Source organism: Mustela putorius, unplaced genomic scaffold, assembly GCF_011764305.1.
Source record: "Mustela putorius furo isolate JIRA1106 unplaced genomic scaffold, ASM1176430v1.1 tig00004039_pilon_pilon_pilon, whole genome shotgun sequence".
Taxonomy (NCBI): domain Eukaryota; kingdom Metazoa; phylum Chordata; class Mammalia; order Carnivora; family Mustelidae; genus Mustela; species Mustela putorius.
This window is the reverse complement of record NW_025422174.1, coordinates 2,394,975-2,409,386: the sequence shown is the minus strand read 5'-3', so window position 1 is coordinate 2,409,386 and position 14,412 is coordinate 2,394,975. Positions and strand designations below refer to the sequence as shown.

Here is a 14,412-nt window from a genome sequence, read left to right as displayed (position 1 = left end):
CTCAGGACTCACCAGTTATGGGATCTGAGCAAGTTACTTACCCTCTCTGTACCGAATTTCGGATCTGTGAAAAGGACCTAATAACAGCACCTAACTCCCAGAATTTCTGTAATCAGCGTATTAGCCCATAATGGGGTCTGGGACACTGTGCCACACTATTATACAGGTATTAGTTCTCAGCACCATCCTGTCATTAGCACCAGCACCATCATCCCCACCGTTATCATCAACATCATCACCGCCACCTCATTGTCATCAACATCCTCCCCACACGCATCAGCATCACCATCACCACCGTCATCTTCATTATCATCATCACCATCATCTTCATCATACCATCATCACCATCACCATCACCAACATCACCATCACCATCATCACCAACATCACCATCGTCACTATCACCATCACCACCGTCATCTTCATTATCATCATCACCATCATCTTCATCATACCATCATCACCATCACCATCACCAACATCATCACCATCATCACCAACATCACCATCGTCACTATCACCATCACCACCATCATCTTCATTATCATCATCACCATGATCTTCATCATACCATCATCACTATCCTCACCATCACCATCATCACCATCATCATCACTATCACCATCACCATCGTCATCATCACCACCATCATCATTCTTTCTCTAAACCGTCTCCTCTTTATGGAGACTGCCTTACCTGGGGTATGATTGGATGTCATTCTGCCCCAAGGGTGGTAGCAGAAAGGACCAGCTCTCAGCCTCTTTGACACAGTCTCCTGGCTTTGTTCACAGTGCTCAGCTCAGAGTTGTTGGCCATCCCTCTGTCCTCACCTGCCAAAACCAAAGGAGCCACACCAGCTTGGAGGTCTCAGATGGCTCTAACTTTAAAAATAATCCCACTGGATCTGTTCTGTTAAACTACAACCAAACAAAACCAATCCCCCCAATAAAACCAAGCAACAAAAACATAAACAGATGTTCAAGTCTCTCCTATTACATGGAGTCTGGAGGCTGGCCACGGCTGGCATGATTCAGCTGCTCAAAGATGTCAGGGAAGTATTTCTCACCGTACAAGAATTCCAGATACTGGCTGCTGCTGGAGCCCCGTTCTCAGATATCAGGGCTCCCACAATGCAGTTGTCTTGGCCTTCTCTCATGGTCACAAGATGTTCTGTGGTCACAGCAGGAAGACCACTGCTATCAGGAATGCTAACATTTTCCAAGAGGTTCCCCCACCTCTGCCTAGAGTCAACCTAATTCCCCTTCCACTTCCATCTGTGTTCCATTGGCAGAACTGGGTCCCACCCCCAGGACAAAGGAGGCTGAGAAAGCTGGAGAAGGAGCACCATGACTGGCCAAAACAAATCATGATTCACTGCCTCAGGCCAGGTACCTCGCTGCCCCCAGATAAAGTCGGGATTCTGTTGGCAAGGAAGAAGGCGGGAGGTGAGTATCGTGGTTCTACAGCAATTCAAGGTGCTATGGCTGCGTAACAAGCTGTCTCCAAACTTAGTGGCATGTATCTTGTTCAAGAATCTGTAATTTGGCAGGGCTCAGTGGAGACAGCTTGTCTCCGCTCTACTTGGCGACGGGTTAAAACAACAGCAACATTTATTTTTCTGCGTGATTTTGTAATTTTGTTGGAGTTCAGCGAGCTTAGCTCATCTCTGTTCCCCTTGGTGTCAGCTGGGATGACTCTGGAGCTGACCATCGAATGACTCACTCACTCACATCTGGCCCTGGGCTAGAAAGCTCCAAACAGCTGGGGCTCCTTGGGCTTCTCTTTCTCTATGTGGACTCTCCATATGCTCTCTCCAGCACAGCTGGACTTTCCCACATGTCAGCTCAGGGTGTGAGTTGAGAGAAAGGGGTGGGTAGAGAAAAAGGGATGAGGGAGAAAAGAGGGGCAGAAAGGAAGGAGGAAGAGAGTAGGGAGGGAAGGAGGGAGAATGCCAGGTGACACCGTTTCTCTGTGCGAAACCTAACCTTGGAAGTCACTGCATCATTTCTACCAGATCTTATTCCTTAGAAGAGACCCACTGAGGCCAGGTCATAGTGTAGGAGAAGGGAATTAGACCTTTTCTTCTGGTGGGAGGATAAATAACGGGACATGGTTTTTTTTTTTAAAGATTTTATTTATTTATTTGACAGAGAGAGATCACAAGGAGGCAGAGAGGCAGGCAGAGAGAGAGGGGGGGAAGCAGACTCCCTGCTGAGCAGAGAGCCCGACGTGGGACTCGATCCCAGGACCCTGAGATCATGACCTGAGCCGAAGGCAGCAGCTTAACCCACTGAGCCACCCAGGCGCCCTAACTGGACATGTTTTAATGCCACATCTACCTACCAATGACAGAGACCTAAAAATAAAACAGACCATAAAGCATTGTGTTGGAGGGACAGCTGACAAAAAAAAAAAAACACTTTTTTCTCTAAAGATCCTAAAACTTATATCATGCTGCTTTTAGAAGAATCAGAATGGGTTTTGCTCAGGAAGGGAAGCCATTCCTCAATTTAGAGGCAGAGCACCCCTCTTGTCATAACTTCCAACCCTGGGTTCCCATCAGCTTTGCCATCTCCTGACTCCCAAACTTGAGCCCAAATAGCACTTTGCCTGAGGGCTTGTCTCCTGGTTGTAGAAGCCTGTTCTTCTCCCCTTCCTGGTCCTTATCCCACTTCCACCCCCAGCATCTGTGAGCCCCTGGCTGAGAGGAGTATCAATACCCCAGCTCTCTCCCCCTTAGCGAGATGAATTTCCAGTACGTGTCCTACACTGTCTCCCTGAGCTCTGCAGCAGACTTGAGCCTTAGCTGACCACAGAGACTGTCTTCTCAGTGATGGGAATCGGTGATTCCCATACCTCCCTTGATTTTCCTGGGACCACTGACCAGGTAAGCAGCTGGCCTTAGAATCCTAATCTCACAGTCTGCTTCTGGGGAAAACAAACGAAGACAACTAGGTTTAAAACTTGAGAGACAGAACTTGGAGTTTCAGCTTTGATGTGGAAAGAACTTGGAAGGCATCACTGCCATCCACACAGGAGAAAAGCTGAACAAAGTCAAGATTGAGGACTTCTCCCAAACCCTTCAGGGAATGGAGGTACAGGGCATTGGTGCCACCCAGAAGTCTGGGGAGACAAGGTGAACACAGAACTACACAGCTAAGATCAGCTTCCTGGATGCAGAAACCACTACAGCTAATAATTAGTAGGAACACTTAGATGATACTTTTTATGAATTGCAGGAGGTTGAGTGTGAACTAGCTCAAGATTTTACCTCAAAGAGCCTACCACAGTCTCCCAGTGAATATCAGAGCAGAAAAAAAATCCCCTCATATTTGGGGATAGGGAGCCGGAGGAACACAACCCTTCTGAAATGGGCAGAGACCATTCTCCATAACAAAGACCTGCCCCCAGAGGGAGGCTACTGTATCTGAGCAAGGAGTGAAGGAAATTAGGTCAACTCCAACTCCATCAAGCCTTCTTGTCTCTAGCAAGGCAAGAAAAAAAAAAAAGCCTAAGAAGTGCTTCTGAAGGTCACAGACCAGGAACTCAGGCCCACTAGAAAAATGGGATTTACTTATATATTCTAGAAGGTTCTCCTCTCCAAAGATCTCCTGCCACATCAACAGGGCTCCCTTCTAATAACAGTTCAGCAAAACTGGGAGAACTGAAGGACAAAAAGTATATAAAATAAATAAAAGACAATAAATAAATAAAAGACATTTTATTTAAGAAGGAATTCTTGGGAAAACCCAAAGACCACAGAGGGTTAAAAAAAAAAAAAAAAAGAGGAAACCAGAGATAACCAGAGCCTCTGGCATCTACAGCTACTGCAATATCGAACACAGCCCAGCTCCCAGAGAGATTAACATAAAGCCTCACACTGGCAGCCCAATTATCTCCGTTCCTATTATGCAACATATCGTGCCTGGTTTTCAACAAACATTTACAAGATATGCCAGAAGGCAAGAAAAATCATCGTCTGAAAAGATAAAGCAACCATAGGAACCAGATTCAGAAGTGATGCAGATTTGAGACTTAATCAGACAGGAAAGGAATTCAAAGTAACTACAGATTAATATGTTAAAGGACCTCACGGAAAAAAGTAGATAACATGCAAGAAGAGAAACTGACACCCTAAGAAAGAATCAGAAAGGAATGGTGGGAATAAAACACACTATAACAGATATACTAACACTCTTGGTGGCCCCGTGCCTTGACTGCGACATAGCCGGTAAGCTTGAGGGTATGACAGTAGAAATGTCCAGAGCTGATATGTAGAGAAAAAAAAGAATGAAGCCAAGCAAGGTAAACATCAAAGCATCTGTATCCAGACGTATCATATTCAAACTGCAGAAAACCAAAGGCAAAGAAAAAAACCTTCAAAGGAGCAAGTAAGGGGGAAAAAATCCTTATCTATGAAGAAACAGACTTCTTGTCAAAACCAGGCAAGCAAGAAGAGAGCAGAGTGAAAATTTTAAGTATATTGAAGGAAAAAACCACCAACCTGGAATTCAGCATCCAGTGGAATTACCCTTCAAAAGTGAAGGAGAAGTAAAGACTTTCTCAAACAAACAAAAATCAAGGAAATTTGTTGCCAATAGATGGACCTTCCAAAAAATGTTCAAAGAAGTTCTTGGGAGAGAAAGAAAATATTGTCAGACCCTCAGATCTACATAAAGAAGAGTGTCAGGGAAGAAATAAACTAAGAAAAATTAAAAATTAGACTGTAAAAGAATCTTAATTGACCTAATAGATAACTATTGAGAGTAGTAATAGTACCGGGTGATGATAACACATGGATACGTGAAATGAATGACATCAGTGTTCTCCGGGATGGAGGAAGGAGTCGACAAAACGTTGTTATAAGTTACCTGCACTGCTTGCAACACAGTATAACATTGTTGGAAAGTGAGTTTAGATTAAGTTGTAAATATTTACTGCAAATGTTATGACAACCAATAAACTTTTTAAAAAGGAAGATATACGGACGCCTGGGTGGCTCCATCAGTTAAGCCGCTACCGTCTGCTCAGGTCATGATCCCACGGTCCTGGGATCGGGCTCCTTGCTCAGCAGGGACCCTGCTTCTCTCTCTGCCTGTGCCTGCCACTCTGCCTGCTCGTGTGCTCTCTCTCTCTCTCTCTCTGATAAATAAATACATAAATAGGGGCGCCTGGGTGGCTCAGTGGGTTAAGCCGCTGCCTTCGGCTCAGGTCATGATCTCAGGGTCCTGGGATCGAGTCCCGCAGCGGGCTGTCTGCTCGGCAGGGAGCCTGCTTCCTCCTCTCTCTCTCTGCCTGCCTCTCTGCCTACTTGTGATCTCCCTCTGTCAAATAAATAAATAAAATCTTTAAAAAAAAATAAAAATAAATAAATTAAAAAAAAAAAAAAGATGTTCAGTGAAGACCAGAGAATGCAAAAAAGAGAATGTTTTTTAAGGAAAAAAAAATACATGCATTTTTTTTTTCAGTTACTAATATGGTCACTAGCAGCCCAATTGACAATCCCTTCAAATGTGAATAGTCTGAATACATCAACTAAAATACAGAGACCATCAGAGTGGATTAAAAAACAAGACCCAATGGCATGCTGTCTACAAGAAACCCATTTCAAATGTATACATGCACTTAGATGGAAACCAATGGGATAAAGAAAGATATACCATGCTAACATTCATCAGAAGAAAGCTGTTGCCATATTGACCTCAGACAAAGCAGACTTCAGAACAAGGAATATCAGCAGGGATAAAAGAAGATACTATGACGAAAGAAAAAGAAAAAAAGAGGATATTATGGGGCGCCTGGGTGGCTCAGTGGGTTAAAGGCTCTGCCTTCAGCTCAGGTCATGATCCCGGAGTCCTGGGATCGAGTCCTGCATCAGGCTCTCTGCTCAGCAGGGAGGCTGCTTCCTCCTCCCTCTCTCTGCCTGCCTCTCTGCCTGCTTGTGATCTCTGTCAAATAAATAAAATATTTTTAAAAAGAGGATATTATATAATGATAAGAGTCTGTTCTCCAAGACACAGAACAATCCTGAACGTTACGCATCTAACAACTGAGGGTCAAAATACATAAGGCAAAAACTGATAAATCTGCAAGGAGAAATGGACAAATTCACTATGGTCTGGGTAATAATATATTGGGTAATACTAATAACACTGGATGTTGGAGACTTCATTACCTCCTCAGTAGCTGATGGGTCCAGGAAGCAAAAATCCACAAGCATACGGCTAAAACAAACAGCACGATCAATCAACGGCATCTAATTGACATTCACAGAATACTTCACATGGAACATTCACCAAGACAGACTACATTCTGGACCATAAAACGAACTTCAACAAATTAAAAAAAAAATTAGAAATCTTATAAAGTATACTCTTAGTGTACAATACAAATACACTAGAAATCAAAAATAGGAAGAGATCAGGGCACGTGGGTGGCTCAGTTGGTTAAGTGTCTGACTCTGAATTTGGGCTTAGGTCATGATCCCAAAGTTGTGAGATTGAGTACCTTGTTGGGCTCCATACTAGGCATAGAGCCTGCTTAGGATTCATTCTCTCTCTCTCTCTCTCTCTCATATGTGCACATACGCTCACGCGCTTGCCCTGCCCCTCCCCCTCTTAAGAAAATAGAGAGCTGGAAAATCCCAAAATATTTGGAGAATAAAAAGCACACTTCTAAATAGCACATAGACTAGAGAAGAAATCATAGGGGAAATTTAAAAAGTATTTTTAAATAAACAAAATAAAAACATAACTTACCAAAATTTGTGAGGTGTGGCAAAGGAAGTTCTCAGAGAAAAATCAATAGCATTGAATGCAGATATTAGAAATGAAGAAAACTCTAAAATCAGTAACCTAAGAGGGGCAAAGAAACCTATAAAAAGATGCTCAACAGGGACACCTGGGTGGCTCAGTTGGTTAAGCCACTGCCTTCGGCTCAGGTCATGATCCCGGCGTCCTGGGATAGAGTCCCACATCGGGCTCCTTGCTCAGCAGGAGCCTGCTTCTCCATCTGCCTCTGCCTGCCACTCTGTCTGCCTGTGCTCACTCTGACAAATAAATAAATAAAATCTTAAAAAAAAAAAAAAAGATGCTCGACATAGTATGTCCTTTAGGGAACTGCAAATTAAAATAACGATGATAGGGGCGCCTGGGTGGCTCAGTGGGTTAAAGCCGCTGCCTTCGGCTCAGGTCATGATCTCAGGGTCCTGGGATCGAGCCCCGCATCGGGCTCTCGGCTCAGCAGGGAGCCTACTTCCCCCCTCTCTCTCTGCCTCCTTGTGATCTCTGTCTGTCAAATAAATAAATAAAATCTTTAAAAAAAAAAAATAAATAAATAAAATAAAATAACGATGATATGTATCATTACACATCTACCAGGCAGCTAAAAAATACTGACACCACCAAGTGCTGGCAAGAACGCCTACGAGCAGAACTCTCACGGGTTGCTGGTGGGCAAGGGTATAGACTGTGGAAGAGCATCTGAAAGTTTCTCACAAAAGGAAGTGTTCTCTGACCATACGACCCAGCAACTGCGTTCCTCAGTAGTTACTCAGAGGAGGTGGAAACATCCTCATGCAAAACTGGCACAGAAGTGCTCACAGCAGCCTTATACCTAATTGCCCCGGACTGAAAGCCATCGAGGGGTCCTATAACAGATGAACACATAAACGGTGGTAGAGTCAGAGGACGGAAAAAAGAAAATAAAAGAGCTCTCAACCACAAAGAGACACGGAGGAATCCTAATGTCACATTGCTGAGTGAAAGAAACCAGCCTTAAGAGACTATACGTGGGCTGCGTCCACCTGTATAACATTCTGAAAATGGGCACAGGAAACAGATCTGTGGCTTCCAGGGTCCACATTGCTCTATGGGTGGATACAAGTCATTTTGCATTTTGTGTGCTCCCTTTCACTCTCATTTATTTTGAGACAGAGAGAGTATGTGCAAGTGAGGAGGTAGGGGGAGAGGCAAGAGAGAGAGAGAGAGAATCTCAAGCAGACTCCGTGCCCAGTGCAGAGCCCAATGCAGGGCGTGATCTCCCGTCCCTAAGATCATGACCTGAGCCAAAATCAAGAGCCAGACTCTTCCCTGACTGAGCCACCGAGGCACCTCTGGCTTACTTTCCACCACCACCCCCACTGGCTTACTTTATTCTAAAAATACAGTATATAGGGGAGCCTGGGTGGCTCAGTTGGTTAAGTGACTGCCTGTGGCTTAGGTCATGATCCCAGGGTCCTGGGATTGAGCCCCACATCGAGCTCCTTGCTCAGTGGGGAGCTTGCTTCTCCCTTTCCCTCTGCTGCTCTGCCTGCTTGTGCTCTCTTGCTCTCTCTCTGTCAAGTAAATAAAAATCTTAAAAAAAAAAAAAAATCAGGGCACCTGGGTGGCTCAGTGGGTTAAGCCTCTGCCTTCAGCTCAGGTCATGATCCCAGGGTCCTGGGATACAGCTCTGCATCGGGCTCTCTGCTCAGCAGGGAGCCTGCTTCCCCCTCTCTCTCTGCCTGCCTCTCTGCCTACTTGTGATCTCTGTCTGTCAAATAAATAAATAAAATCTTTAAAAATAATAATAATAATTAAAAATACAGTATATAATACATATAATATGCAAAATATTTAATCAACTGTTTCTGTTGTCAGTAAAGCTTCCTGTCAACAGGAGGCTATTAGTTAGGTATTTGGGGAGTCAAAAGTTACATGTGGATTTTCCACTGCCCAGGAGTCGGCGCCCCTGACCCCTCCCCACCCATGCTGTTCAAAGGTCAGTGGTGTATGAATTTGAGTCCCTGCGTGTGGGTGTGAATGCGTGCGGTGGTGTGACTGTGCCTCAGCGCGAACACGTGGAGAGTGTGGATGAGTGTAAGTCAATACGGGTGAGTGAGTGTGCATGGGTGAGTATGAAGGGCTGCAGGGGTGAGTGTGGGGGAAGGTGTGAGTCCATGACTGTGAATGTGTTTGGGGAATGTGAGCAAGTGGTTGTAAGGATGGGCGTGAAGGTGCGTGCAAGCTTTTCTAGGCAGGATCGAACCTGCGTCCACGAAGGCGATGTCTACAGCTGCCCCCGCTGCTCTTTGTGGAATCCATGTGGAATGCAGAATCCCCATCGGACCTGCTGGAATTCGCGGCTTGTCTGGCCAAGCCGCATGTCCTTGCTGAGGGCTCTCCGCTTGTCTGCCTGGACTGCCCCCCTCGGGGTTCATTATACCCAACTGCTTGCGTTTCTCACTTGTCAGACCCCCAGGGCTGGGAGAGCGGGAGATGGGTCTCTATTTCTTACTCTCCCCCAGCCGCCAGCTCAGGGCCTGACTCATCCAGACATCGGTATGTAGATGCTGAATAATTGTGGTTTTTCTTGCCTCCAGGCTCACCCCACTCCATCTGCCTGAATGAATGCCTTTCCCTTTTCTCCCTCTCTCTGCCACACTGATCTATGGAGGGACCATCAGAGGCCACCTCCTCCAGGAAGCCATCCTTGACTTCCTGTTGACTGTCTATTGTCACATACTCGAGTTATAAGGTCTCAGAGAGCAAGGATCATGCTTATTTCCTATCTTCCTGTGTCTTCAGCACAGGGTTAGGCAGCAGGGCCGAGAAAGAATGAATGCATGAAGAATAATGAAAGAGCACGGAAATACCGTGTCTCCTCCTCCAGGAAGCCAACCCTTACTCCCTGCTTCCCTGGCTCACCCCCCCCCCCCGCCCCGGGCTCCAACCACAGCAACCCCATTGGGCTGTCCATGGCTCTGAGAAGTTCGTTTCTACTCTAAGACCAGGAGATCTTTGAGGCTGAGATGTGGTCAAGTTATCCTCCGGGTCCCCAGCAATACACAGCCTGAGTCTGCCCATCTCTTACCGCACCGCCTCCCACTGTCCCCTCCTCAAGGCTCTCCAGCCAGGCTAGCCTCCAGACAATTCCTCCAACATGCCATCCCAGGGCCTTTGCACGCTCTGTTTTCGGTCCCTAGTCTCCCCCCCATATTCTCTTCAGGTTCAGTTCAGATATCTCATCAGGGACACCTCTCAACCACCAGCTCCACCAGCTCTGGCCTTACACCTCCCTTTCCCTTTAACTTTTCTCTTGGGACCTGTTCTTACCTGAAATACTTTATTCTTCAGTGTTTTTCCCCACCGTCTGGTTCCCCATGGGCTCTTGTGGTGTGTCCAGTGGTTAGTGGTCTGTGGTGCCTAGGCTCAAATCCTACACCTGCCGAGTGACTCTCAGCACGCTGCCCCTCTGTGCCTCAGTTTCCCCATCTGTAAAATGAGCGATGGCAACACAGCTCCTGCGCAAGGCAGTCGTGCCTTAGTCGTGCAGAGCCTCGCAGCAGAGCTGACCGGGTTGTACTGGCTGATAGAAGGCGTCTCCGCTCTCTGAATTCTTGGGGCGCCCGGCACACGGAGGCGCTCAGTAAACACTGCACGGAAAAACACCCGCGGGCACTTCCCAGAAGCCCGAAGCCGGCTGTCGGGCAGGGGTGAAGGAAGCGAGCTGGCCCTTCCCCACCCCAGCCCTGCGCGCTCCCGGCCCCGGAGGCACCGGCCCTCCGCGAAGCGCGGCTGGGGGGCCGCCCGCAGGAGCGGGGACTTCGGTCGGCGAGTCAGGGGTCAGCACCGCGGACTCCTCCGCGGGGGCGGCCGTGCGCCCAGGGGGGGCCGGGGCTGCCCGCTGCGAGGTCCCAGGCCGGCCTCAGAGGGCGCGGGGCGCGGGGCTGATGGCCGCGGGCCGCAGGGCGTGGGGGCGGGCCACTGGGCGGCGCGGGGCGTGGCCTGCGGCGGGCGGGGCGGGGCGGCGTGGTGAGGGGCGGGGCCTGAGGCGGGGCGGGGCGGGGCGGCGTGGTGAGGGGCGGGGCGGGGCTGGGCGGCGAGGGGCGGGGCGCAGGAAACCGGGGCGGGCGGGCGGGCGCGCTCAGGAAAGCCCCGCGCGGCGCGGGCAGGACGGGCGATCCGGGGGTCCCCCACTTCCAGCTCGGGCGCCGGCGCGGCGAATGGACCCGGGGCGCGCAGGTAGGACGCGGGGCCCGCGCGCGGGGCGGAAGCGGGCGATCGGCCCGGGGAGGGGCGCGACCGCCGGCGCGGCCCGGGGCGGCGGGGACCCCCGGAGCCGCCCCGACCGCATCGGGGTGGGGGGGTCTTCCCGGAGCCCGCCCCTCCGGCGTCTCGAGCGGCGCCCGGATCGACCCGGGTCGCCCGGGGGCAGCGGGCGCGTGGACCCGAGGACCCCCGGCGCGCCCCCTCGGGTTCGTGCTGACCCGGAGACGCCAGCGGAGACGGCCCCTTCGGGGACTTGGGGACGTCGTGAGCGTGGGGTCAGGCGGGACTTGAGCCACGCAGCCCCCTGGTCGCGGAGATCACCCCCTAACCCCGAGCGCAGGAAGTGGGTGAGGATCGGGTGGGGGCGGGGGAGTTCCGAACACTGAACTGGGTGACCGGGTCGAGGCGTCTGGGGAAACCGCGTCCTGTCGACCCTTTCTCTCCTTATTTGAATGTTGGATGGACCCCGTTATAATAGAGATCAGATACCGGACTAATTTTGTACAGGTTCCGTCTGGATCTTTGGAAATATTCGGAGTTAAATCGCAGAACAGCCGTTTTGGTGGGTACGGTGTGTGAGTCAGTCTGTTTTTCAGATGGGGACACTGAGGCCCCCCGGGCGGTTTGAATCGTTTGCCCGAGATGACTCCTGACTGCAAAGTGTGCAGCAGAGTTCGGCCCCCGGTGGTCGGGTGCCAGAGCCTGCTGTCTTCCACCTGCCCGTGATACTTGTCAAACTATCCCATAAACAAATTATCCAGGGGATTTTATTAAAAGGCAGATTCCCAGGCTGCCTTCAGTGAGATTCAGATTCAGTAAACCTGGGCGTCTGGATTTTAAAGCGCGCGCACACACACACGCACAATCTAGATTTAGATCAGGCAAGACTGACGACCTGGCAAACTCCGGGTCCCTGCTGCTGGGATTTGTTGATGACTCTCCAGCCAGCACTGATCCTCCTGAAGGCCTAGCGTCTCCTCTGTTCTCCCCCAGCCCTCTCTGAGGTTCCTCCCTAAGAGTGTCCTCTTTTAGAAATGTGGGCATCGGCTGGGACATCAGTGCCTTTACTAAAATCCTAAAGTCCGATGGGGAGACTGAGGGTGTATACCTCTCTCCCCCACAGTCAGGGGACATTCAGGGTCCTGCAGAGTCCCCCTGAGTGCCGTTCATCTGCCCTGTGGCTACAGGTGAGGATGCTGAGGTATGTGGCATGGGAGGCAACCTGTCCTAGCCATCCACTCATTTATTAGCACCTACTGGGCTCCTGCTGGGCATGGCTCCAGTGGTGCTGGGGAGTGGGGGGGAAGCCACGCATGGATGGGAAGGAGGGTGTGCCCACATCGTGGAAGGCCTTGAGTGCCATGCTGAGAAGCGTGGCCCGGTGCACTTCACCTTTGCCTGAGCCCCAGACAACGACAGTGCAGATTTCCAGGCCCCACCCAGGACCTCCAGACCCCAATCTGGAAGGGAGGCCATGGGAACGGAGCAAGGAGGGAAGCCGGCTAGTGAGTCAGTCACCCTGGTTACCACGTACCCAGTTACCAGCAGGTCTGGGATGACCTGAGGACTTCCAGATTCTGAGCAGTGACTCACTTAATTGATGTGCTTTCTACAGCACGATCCCCGGGGGTGCAGAAAGGTCAAGCTAGGGTAGGGAGGTGGTCCCCTAAGGCAGTCCGTTTCCTGCTGCTCTGATTTAGAAATGAAGCCGAAATGCACCATCAGAGGAGGAGAGAGTCTGTCCAGGACCCCCCCCCCCAAAATCCCCACCCCTCTACCCCACAGGATGGAGGAGGGAGCTTGGGTTCAAGTGACTCACTGCCCTCAGCTGCCTTTGATGGTACCTGGGAGCGGGGCAGGGGCAGAAGCCCCCCCACACTAGGTGCTTCTCATTTTTCAAGTTGGACTTTCGTGAAGGTTGAGGACATGTTTTTTAAGATACTTGACGTGATTTCCCTCGCATAGTACATCACAACAAATGTTCATGACTCTTTTTGCCCATTAAGAAGCACAGTGTGGAGGTTTGCCCATTAAGAAGCACAGTGTGGAGGTTAAGAGCCAGGGCTCTGGAGCCAGATTGCCGAGGTTCAGATGCTGGTTTTACAGTTGACTAATTTCTCAGGACCTCGGTCTTCCCATTTATGAAAGGGTAGTGATGACTTTTTACCACCGTAGTGATGATTCAATGTACGGATAACGGTCAGGTGTCCAGACAGTGCCTGGCACAGGATGAGCACAATGTGTTTGTTAAGTGAATAAATGAACCTCACTGGATGGGATTTGATCTACCCATTTTGCCAGGGATGCGTGCAGTGGCCTTAGCCGAGGCCGTATATTTGGAAGGGACAGGGAGGGATTTGAATCTGCTTTTCTTCCCAGCCTGCGTTCCTTCCCACTGCGCCACTTTGCTCACTTTAGCCCGGGGGGGACAGCTTTCTGAGCATTTCCCGTGGTCATTTCTGACCTGAATTCCCTTGGCTAGGCTAGAAGAGAGGCCAGTGGCTGGCCTGCATGTCGTATGAACTTGCCCTTGCAGGAGTGTGGACCAGAAGCCCAGCGGAGACTGAAGGGTCTTGCGGTAGCCAGGGTGTCCTGCACCAAACAGGCTGTGTCCCTGATGTGTGACTTCCAGGAAGTCACTCCTTCTCAGAGCCCAAGGCAGAGGGGAGAGTACAGGCTTGCAGACTGGGCTGGAGGTGGGCGTAGGGGTGCTGGGTTCAAATTTAGACCTTGCTGTTTCCTATCTATGGGATCTCGAGCAAGGTGCTGAACCTCTCTAAGCCTCAGCTTGCCTGTCACTAAAATGGGTATTGGAGGGGTGTTCATGAGATAGTTTCCATAGACACCTTGCCCACGGCTCAGTGATTACTGTTTCTCTTCTTAGGACAGTCACTTCTCCATACCCAGCCCCTAGCTTGCTCATTTATTTCTTTGAATATTTATCAGTATTTCCGGGAGCTCCCGATAGAGCAGTGGACAAAGTCTCTGCTGTCTCAGAATTTCAGTTCCAGTTAAGAAGACAGGCAAAACACAAGCAAACTGATATAGACAGCTCTACCTGCCCCACGTCTTATTTCTAATGCTGAAGTCTGCAGGCTCTGGAAACTGAAAGTTTTTCCATGACCCCATGGGAAGCGAGACCTGAGGTGAACTAATCAGGAGGCACTTTAATGTGTTTGTTTATGCTTCCCTGATACGAATGCTTGTGTGTCTCACTGCCGAGGAGTGAATGTGAGCGATCCGGGGAGTGCTGGACCCCTGGTGGGGAGGCAGGGTGCTGAGGTCGGGTGGGATTTTATACCAGGTGACCTTTCTGAAATCTGAGTTACCGTGAATTCTGAGACATGCTTGGTCAGCCCGGACTTCACACAGGAGAACAGGG

At 49.8% G+C, this 14,412-nt stretch overlaps 2 protein-coding genes across 7 annotated transcripts in view; one reads left to right on the top strand and one right to left on the bottom strand.

Moving 5' to 3' along the window:
- NSMCE1 (NSE1 homolog, SMC5-SMC6 complex component) overlaps positions 1–10,723 on the bottom strand; it is a 75,010-nt gene extending 64,287 nt beyond the window's left edge. For 2 of the 3 annotated variants that reach the window (XM_045072598.1, XM_045072599.1), the window contains exon 1: positions 697–830. Coding sequence is in view for 1 of the 3 variants with exons in the window: in XM_045072597.1 (XP_044928532.1) it covers positions 697–718 (22 nt within the window). In the remaining 2 variants the exon portion in view is untranslated. Of the gene's footprint in view, positions 1–696; positions 831–10,094 lie in introns of those variants that run through there. The other variant, XM_045072597.1, reaches the window with a different exon arrangement.
- Positions 10,724–10,876: 153 nt separating this feature from the next.
- Positions 10,877–14,412, top strand: part of IL4R (interleukin 4 receptor) — a 35,235-nt gene continuing 31,699 nt past the window's right edge. For all 4 annotated transcript variants that reach the window (XM_045072452.1, XM_045072451.1, XM_045072454.1 and 1 more), the window contains exon 1: positions 10,877–11,003. The gene's annotated coding sequence lies outside the window, so the exon portion shown is untranslated. The remainder of the gene's footprint in view (positions 11,004–14,412) is intronic.